Source organism: Podarcis pityusensis, assembly GCF_964106645.2.
Source record: "Podarcis pityusensis genome assembly, chromosome: 3".
Lineage (NCBI taxonomy): Eukaryota > Metazoa > Chordata > Lepidosauria > Squamata > Lacertidae > Podarcis > Podarcis pityusensis.
The window spans coordinates 85,958,338-85,967,808 of record NC_138026.1 but is presented as its reverse complement, the minus strand read 5'-3'; the positions used below and the strand labels follow the sequence as shown (position 1 = coordinate 85,967,808).

Here is a 9,471-nt window from a genome sequence, read left to right as displayed (position 1 = left end):
AATAAAACCTGTTAGGAGTAAAGAGAAACAGGTGACAAACGGCTCTTGGTAATAGGAAATCCTTACAGATGAAAAGTTGTAAGCAACAGCAGGAGGAGGAGGTAGTCGGGCTTCTTGGCTGGAATATAAGTCCTACCAAGAGAAGGAAGTGAGGATGTGCAGTCTCAATGAAACCATGATTGAGGGAGGAAAGGATAACACTTTTCAAATAAAAAGCTGTCATAATGAAGATGGAAAATGGCTGTGTGGCCGAGCAAAGAACAAGAAGGAATTGATTTAAGTTGTGGTGTGGTCAATTTAGATTAAATATTAGGGTTGAGAACAAACTTTCAAACTGCCAGAAACTGTTGAACAAGCTATCTAGGGGAGTTGCAGAAATCATCTCCTCTGAAAGTTGTAAAGGCAAAGTTCTCATCCATATCCCAAAAATGTAATCGAAGCCAGAGGGCACGAGCAGCCAGGGACCTATACTCATGAAATGAATTGGGGTGTGGGTGTCAAATTAAAGCACAACACATATAGAGCTGTAGGGGTATGATTGTAAAGATTGCTGAGATACTATAGCCCTGTGCACAGTGGAGGTTGGTCCATTGGAATGAATGGTGCCTTGCCCCAGAACGTCAGACGTTCCCACAAATATATGAGAAGAGGCCACAAACAATGGGTATTTTTAAATTCCCCATGAGGCTGCAAATAGAGACGCTGTTGACATGTAATGGGAAGCCAAACCAGGGCTTAGCTCTGTGTAATACAGTGGCAGCAGGACTGGGGAAGAAGTGGCCACAATTTCTGCTCTATGTTCATGCTAAGCAATAATTTGGTTTAGAGTTATGTGCAAAGCATCATAAACTTTATGTAGTGCCATCATGTTCTAGGAGCATCTCTCACCTTGGTGTGTGAGCTCCTGAATTCCCAGATAAACCCATAATCTGGGGGAGAAAGGAAGGCACTTTTCCTGGGAATGGTGGAGTATATACCCTGCTTGGAGAAGATAGCAAGTTCAAGTCCTGGTCTCTCTAATTAAAAATACTGTAGCAGACACAACAGGAAAGGCAAATAAATGTCCATGGAGGACCTTAAAAATAAGAGTAGAGTAGGGACAGCCTTCTTGAAGCATACACGGTAGAAGGAAGGAGCAAAGTAGAGCAGTGAATCAAAACTCACTGACCAATACAGCTGCCAAATGCATTACATCCAAGCTGAGTGAAAAAGCAAACACCTTACATATCAATTTGCATCCACATCTGTACATTTCCAGACTGTTGCTGTTTTGGGGTGGAAGTCCACCACATACAGCAAATTCAGGTTGAGAATTTATACTTGATTGTAAGGCCTTGTGCAACAAATCCAATTCCCAAAGCAGCCAGTCTCTTTGCAATAAGGAAAGTGATGGGAAACGCCCTGGAAAGTGTGGGACAACACTCACTTTGATGCAAGGTCATCTAACCTTGCTGCAAAGAAATCAGAACAAATGCTAATTAAATAGCCAACATTATCTAATCTCCCTGCAAACAAATCAGCAAAATGCTCAATAAACAGATTGGCTAGAAGCACCCTTAGTGTATCTTTAGTTTCAGGCTGACCTTTGGCCAGTTATCAGAGAAACTAAATTGTATTAAATCTAAGCACTACTGCCTCCATGATTTGAGGGATCTTGGCCATAAAAGTCACTGCCCTGGAAGGGGAATTGTTTGGCTGCTGCTTGGGCAATTTGACTGCTAGCAAGACCTCCAGAAAAGCCAGTGTTGGGGATGGTTTTTGCTGGCTGGAGGTTGATGAGGTGCCTGTCTTTGATGAGAAGGTGCTTAGTATGCTGCAAGCTCCCTCTTGGCGTTTCTCATTTCATTTTGAGTAATCAATTGGGCTGCTTCGGAGAGGCTGTTTACGACCTGTAATTTGTATAATTTGATTTGACAGTAATTCCATTGTCGTTACATTTATTTACAAGATGCGTTCTTGCCCTGTGATTTGCTCAGTTCTTATCGGTGGTTATCTTTGCTTTTCCAATCATGGTTTTTCATAACCGTTGATTACTTTTTAATTCAGAGAAACCACAATGGAAGGACACAGGTAAGGCAAGCCCTTCGTTCTTTTTTCCATTCTTTTAGGGCAGAGATTTGGATGTATGTTTGCTTGCTTTACAGTAAGGCCTGGTCAAATAGGACAGGTCATTACATAGTAAAACTCCTCCGGAGCTATACCACTCCAGAGGGCTAGCATATTTGAATGGGGTGGGGAAAACCTCTATGTAGAAAGTTAGCAAGTCTGGCAGAAGGCTAGGCAAGAACCCTCTCGCTTAACATCTAGCTTTCTATGAAAAGGGCAGCCTCCCACAAACAAATGCCCTCCAGATGTTTTAGACTCCAATGCCTATCATCCCTGACCATCGGCCATGCTGGCTCGGTCTGATGGGAGTCCAATAACATCTAGAGGCCATGAGGTTGGGGATGGGTGATACAGCAAGTAATTGTTAATTTGGAGCAACATCCAATCATGCTATCCGCCCCCCCCCCCAACTTTTAGGCTCAAACAAAACAGTCCTAGAAAAACAGTCTCCCTATGTTGTAAGTTGTTTCTGTTTAGCAAGCTTAGATCCTGAAAGAATTCGGAGGAACTAGCTAAGTAAAAGTAAACGTGGTTGAAGGCCAGACTGGATGGTATGCTAGCTCCGTATCTGTGCCCTTAAATGCAGGGTTGTTCTTTTAACAACATAAATTACCAGCATTGTGGATGTGTGTAAGTGTGCTTCAACACTTTCCCCTCCCCTTCCCATGGCACTGATTTGGGCTGGGAGCCCTGTACTGAGCATTTGCTTCGATGGAAGCTTCCTGCCCCTATGCAAATTGTCAATATTGCAGATATTAATATTGTGCAGCTTGAAGTGACTAGAGGCATAAAAACGGACTCCGTTTGGAATTAAACATGGACTAAACCCATTAGAGGGGACGCGGGTGGCGCTGTGGGTTAAACCACAGAGCCTAGGACTTGCCGATCAGAAGGTTGGCGGTTCAAATCCCCACGACAGGGTGAGCTCCCATTACTCGGTCCTTGCTCCTGCCAACCTAGCAGTTTGAAAGCACGTCAAAGTGCAAGTAGATAAATAGGTAACACTCCGGCGGGAAGGTAAACGGCGTTTCTGTGCGCTGCTCTGGTTTGCCAGAAGCAGCTTAGTCATGCTGGCCACATGACCCGGAAGCTGTCTGCCAGCTCCCTCAGCCAATAAAGCGAGATGAGCGCCGCAACCCCAGAGCTGGTCACGACTGGACCTAATGGTCAGGGGTCCCTTTACCTAAACCCATTAAGGTAAAGGTTGGCAGGAGCAGGGACCGAGCAACGGTAGCTCACCCTGTCGCAGGAATTCGAACCGCCGACCTTCTGATCGGCAAGTCCTAGGCTCTGTGGTTTAACCCACAGCGCCACCCGCGTCCCTATACCTAAACCCATTCGATTGTTCAAAACTTTACTTGCACAAGTTTCTTCAAAACAGAACAAAACCCAGTAAAGGATGCATCCAAACAATTGTACAGTATCTTGTACTTGTCAAGCATAGGCTCAGCATCTTATAAGAAAATAATTTATAGCCAGAGCTGACAAATATAGCTCTCTCACACAGGCTCCATTAGCCTGCATTCTAGCCCCAAAGGCTATGGAGCTCCAACAGAACCTGAGAACAAAGACTCAGCCACCACCCTTCCAAGATGGCAAATTTGCAATTCAACAGCCTCCCATGTGATCTAAAGTTAAACACCTCAGAGCTACCAGAGAACAATAACAACAGTTATCCATCTAGGAGCTCAGAGATCTCTTTTTGCTTTTCTTCAGCTTTCAGCAATACACATAGACATTCTCTAGGGTTGCCATATTTCAAAAAGTGAAAATCCAGACACAAAATCGGGGGGGGGGGGTGTTGAGCTCCCCTCCCAAAAAAATCACAAAAATAAAAAAGGAAGTTTTTGAGATTTTTTAAAAAATGAAATCCCCCCAAATCTACACTTCTGACATGGGTTACCATGGATTTTCCTGGACATTTCAGCAATTTCCACCCAAACACTGTTTCCAGCAGCTGAATCCTGGCTATGTCCAGGCAATTCTGGACATATGGCAACCCTACATTCTCTATTTCAGTGTCAATTAAACAATGATACTTAACAGTCGGTGTATGGGAGGAGAGCTAATTTGGATTGGGAGCATAATGGGGAGCTTAGGGTTAAATCAGGAGCCTGATCAGCCCAAGGACCACATTCTTTCATGGGTGACCTTCTGGGGGCCACATACCAACAAACATCACTTAATCCAGGCAAGCCAGAGGCATTACCACAGCTGAATGGCAGGTTCCTGTCAGATAAAATCATTAGAGGAAGATTCACAGCAGGGGCAGTGAGAGATATGGCTGGGCAAAAGCCCAAGGGTGAGATACAAGGGCCATGAAGGGTCTCATTTGCCCCCTGCCCCAGTCTGGGCTTTCCCACCTTAGGTTAAAGTCTTCTACCACCCACCGTGCGGTCAAAATCTGGATCAGGTGTTGTTGTTGTTGTTGTAGATATCAAATTTTGATGATATGCAGTGTCCAGACACTTTATATTCCAAAGAAACTTTACTTTCAAAAATATAACTTAGAAGAATATATTTACAATCTCATGCCTGGGTTTCTCCTATTAACATTTAGGGATGTCCTCTGTCTGTTTCACTTCAGACAGATCACACTAACACACATTGTCCTCAGCAGTATCTTGAGAAACCTCTCACAGCGGCATTAGCCCTCACACGCACACAGAGAGAACAGAAAGCAGTTAAAAACGACAGTTACTTTAATAACAGTCACAACAGAATAGAATGGCTCTCTCATGTGACTCACAGTCAGCCAATCACAGGAGACCTTCTATCAAAGGGGGAAAAACCATGCTAAAAATACACAGGAATTCAACATAAGCAAACATTCCTGTTTCAGAAGATCAAACCATTATCCTTAACAGGTGTCCCATATGTTAACTCTTTCTCCCGCAGTTGAGGACACAGACACAGAACTAATGTGTATGGTCTAGTTTGGTCAAAAGGAAGGAACACTCTGCCTTTTAAAGACCTGTCATATGTATAGTGCATAAGACCTGCTAGCCTATATCAGATCAAAAGTTCAGTTAGTTCAGTAGGCTGCCTATGCATGCATTGCAGGATGATGAACATCACCCTGCCCCTCAACCAACTTGCCTCTCAACGCACACAACTCCTGCAAGTTCCTAATTGTGAGATATTCCTGGCGCTCACAGAGCTAAGTATAGTGTTCCTGCCTTTTCCAATCTTTTCTCACCTTCTGAAAAACCTTGATTTGCTGTATTCACCATTTTTTAAAGGGGTCGGGGGAAGATTTCTCCCATCTGCCATCCTACTTGTGTTACTGCGTTACAACAACCAATAAAGTAGCACCTTTCTCCAATATTTTAACAAATAGAAATATTTTTGTCTTTGAGTCCAGATGCACAGATTGTTGCTTCCTGGCGATGGAACTTGCACTTTTGTTGATGTTCAGGCACACAACTTGCCGAGCACTTTAAGCATCAGAAAGACATGTACTTGAAGAATGAAAGGAGAGACCATTAACTTTCCTGGCATCAAACACAGATTTTTTTTAAAAAAGTTAAACATCTATATTTGGGTCCTAATGTATACAACACTACTACTGAAGGTATAAGCACAAAATTGTTTACATGTCACCCAGAGACATTCTCTCGTACAAAGCCTTGATGTAGCATATGAAACACACTCCAAAGTGACTCTGAAACATTAGCAGAGCCCTAAAAGCTTAAATGCTGTTCTGGAGAACCACAAATTACCCCATTCACCCCACCCCATGTTAGCCTTCAGTAACTCTCAATATGAATTCAGCTTTCCACAGAGGAGTCTCAGTCAACTCTATAACAAAACCTCCTCAAAACAACTATCTATTATCCAGTGATTGCCAACCTGGAATTCTGAGATGGTCCTAAAGGCACTAGTCAGAAAATGGCTGCTGCCATCACGAAATGGCTGCCACCACCAAAAGAGTATGTATGACAGAAAAAGGGACCAGAACATAAAATGGTTCAAATATGGAAAATAAAAAACCTATTCTGATTTTTTTAAAAAACAAAACATGTTTGAAAAACTTTCTTCTTTTCCATATACTGTTAAGTCTTGGCTGTTATGCAGTTTTTTCCGCAGTGTGTCATTTAGAGCTAGAAAATAAAAGGTATCTGAATCCAGGTACAATTTTGAATTGCTACAGCCAGCCATACGCATGCATATGATTCTATGGAATAAAAATACATATTCATGCTGGCAATATGGTTTTTTAAACTACATTTGTGGAAGAAAAAGAAGAACATAAATGCAATGAAAACACACAGAAAATACTCACTGGAGTAGTAGCTGAACAATTCTGGCCCAGAGTAGTGTGAAGTTTGAGGCTGAACGTCATCTACAAGCTTCTCAAAACTCTGTATGAGGAGGCAATAACAATACTTGTAATGTTTCTGCATTTCCATTGAGCTCTCCCCTGCCTCCAAAAGACAACCTTGGAGCAATCCCTACTGTTGGGCAAGCAGCAGAAACAAAAAAATGAAAAGAAAAATGGATGCCCTGCCCTCTCACTCACAGCCCCCCCCCCCTGTGTACAATGGAAGCCTCTCCCAAGCAGCTGCCTGCTCCATGTACCAGTAGGTAGCAAAACAAGACACAGCATGAGTGGGAAGATTCCTGCATTTGTTTCCTCACCTCAACATTTCCCAAAAGTTCCTCAAGCAGCTGTCTGCCCAGTGTTCCACATGGCCAGAAGGCAGCAAAATGAAGGTTTCCTGTGCTTCTTCCACTACCTCAACACACTTTGGTTTTTTTTAAAGGCTTGTCAAGAAGCTGACTGCCACCCTGCTCCATATCAGGGAGGAAAACAAAACAGGTGGAGCCAAGGAATAGAAAGTAAGAAAGAAGCAGGGGAAGTGCAATAAAGAGAGGAAAACAACTCTTTAGAACCCCAGGGATTCCTATCGCTGGATGTCCAAACAACTCACTTATCAATCACAGCTGTGACTTCACTCATTGGCTAAAAACACTGACAGGTGAGAGGAGCAGGGCTGCAATATTTCACAGAAATTGCTTGGAAGAGTACCTGCACATTTTGCTTCATAACCCTTTTTCTAGGAGGGCTACTTTTTAAAACAAGAAAACTCGGAGTCTGGGGCTTCTGCCTGAGGGTGCCAATGAAGGCTTCCTGGGCACCATGGCACCCAAGGGCCACTATGTTGGCAACTTCCAAATTAACCCAAATGTCCCCTTTATGGTCATATTAGCAAGGCCAGTCCAGCCATTAGATGAAGTGAGGTGGCTGTCTCAGGCAGTAGATGACAGGGGCAGGGTGTGTGGCAAAGTGCTGGAGAGCAGAGTGGGGTGTAAGCTAGCCTCTTTCTCCAGTATTGAAATAAGGTTCAACTCCCCAGCTGGTTGGTTTCTGTACAAGGAATGGGATCAGTGGCCTCAGGCCGCAAAGTGTTTTGGACCAGCCCTGCATATTAGCCATCTGACTATATTCACATCATTTGACATAAAACGATAGATTAAATGAGTGAAAGAATTCTTTTCAACAGACAAAGAGAAGACTTCAGCCTTAGAGTAGGCAATTCTGCACCCAACAAAAGGAAAGGAAGTGTCTTGCAACTACTAGGAAGACCAGAAAACTACCAGAAAACGGCACCACTTCCATCATCAGCACACAAGGAGCTAAATATGCAGTTTCTCCTAGGCATGTGGTGTGCAGTGAAGAAAAGCCTTAAGAAAGCAGCTGTCAAACAATGGTTCCCAATGATGACAGGGTGCTGAGTCTGATGGACATTGCACAACGGTTGCTGTTATTCCATATTGCTTCCTGTTTTGTGGATTAAGTGTCAAACAGGGAGCCACCTTCACCAACCGCCTATTATAATCACACCTGGCATTGTTGACCTACTTCCCTTCTTTCATGCCTTCACAGGGTCTACCTTTTCAGACATAGGAAAGAAACTCAATAAGGGCTAAACCAGACATTTTACACATCTTATTTTTTCTGTTTAAAATTATAGGTGGGTGGGCAGTGGGTCGGGGTGGGGGGAGAGGCAATTCTTGGAAGGAGGTGGTACACAGGATGAGGGAATACTTCTCTCATCATTCACCCACCATGATTAGAATGAGTTTCTCTGTCTAACATACTCTCTCTCTCTCTCTCTCTCTCTCTCACACACACACACACACACAGAGAGAGAGAGAGAGAGAGAATGGCTAAAAGGCATAGGGGAAAAGGTCTTCTTTGGTATCAACGGTGAGAAGCCAATTTGTTTTTTTTTTTTAAACAACAACACTCATTTGAGGATGGGGGCATTTTGAAGTGAGGAACATTTTGCCCTGCAGAGCACTATTAGGGGTTTATTGATTTATGGGGGCAGCTAGGGGGAAGAAGACTTCCATACCTACATTCTAGGACCACTTTGGAAAATGTCCAATACATTAAAAACATGATACAAGCCTGCTGACCACACCCAACCTCTCTCACCAGCAAGGCAATACAACAAGTGAATAGTAAGAGAATCCATACAAGTAACACTGACACAACCCCTCACACACACTTAAGTAGAATAATAGAAGCATAACCACCCGACCCCAACCCCCTTTCTTTTCTTCTTCTTCCTAATTGTTTAAACCAGTTCTTAAACCAAGGACTTATACATTGACCACTAATAATAAAACATGTTGTAGATATTTTTCCACATTTATTTTGCTATTTTTGTGATATACAAATGAGAAAACTTGGTATACTTGTTTGTATAATATTATTCTTGTTTATAAAACCCAATAAAATAATAATAATAATAATAATAATACAAGCCTGCTGGATCAAGCCAATGGCCAATCTAGTTTAGCACTCTGTTCTCACAAATACCTGTGGGAAGCCTGTAAGCTGGTCATGAGTGCAACAACCTTCTGCCCACCTGCGATTCCCTGCGACCAGTATTCGGAGGCATAACGCAGTGCTGAGCTACCACGTTACAGTCCACTACTCTCAGCAAAGGTCTACATGTACAATATGTACAGCCACTGTTGACTTCATGTGCCACCTTTTGGAGGGCATTCATTCAGTTTTCAACAAGCAATCAGCTTGTTACCCAACAAGCAACCAGCATTTTCAAAGCTGTGCCAACCATTTGTGTGTGCATTGTATCCACACAAGCTTCAGCGAGCTCTGCTCACATATTCTCAAGTGCTCACTGTGGAGTTTTCACTCCACACAGCACTTTTTGTCATACTGAAAACATTCTTCAGTGGAAGAGGGAATAGCATTTCACCAGCGGAGTGTTACAATGATTGAGTGTTGAGCATTACGTTATGATGATAACGAAACCTGCGCTAATGCTAAGGTCCTGTTAACATTTAGAAATGCAGAGAAAAATCAAAGGGCTAGTTTTAGAGTGGAAA

At 43.0% G+C, this 9,471-nt stretch overlaps 1 protein-coding gene across 9 annotated transcripts in view; it reads right to left on the bottom strand.

Annotated features, from left to right (window-relative positions):
* Positions 1-7,616, bottom strand: part of LOC308474196 (uncharacterized protein) — a gene marked incomplete at its 3' end in the record, with an annotated part of 78,316 nt that extends 70,700 nt beyond the window's left edge. For 2 of the 9 annotated variants that reach the window (XM_081000321.1, XM_081000324.1), the window contains exon 1: positions 6,392-7,131. In XM_081000321.1, the coding sequence (XP_080856447.1) occupies positions 6,392-6,518 (127 nt within the window). In that variant the 5' untranslated portion in view covers positions 6,519-7,131. The other 7 variants (XM_081000320.1, XM_081000325.1, XM_081000319.1 and 4 more) reach the window with 7 other exon arrangements.
* Positions 7,617-9,471: the final 1,855 nt, after the last annotated feature.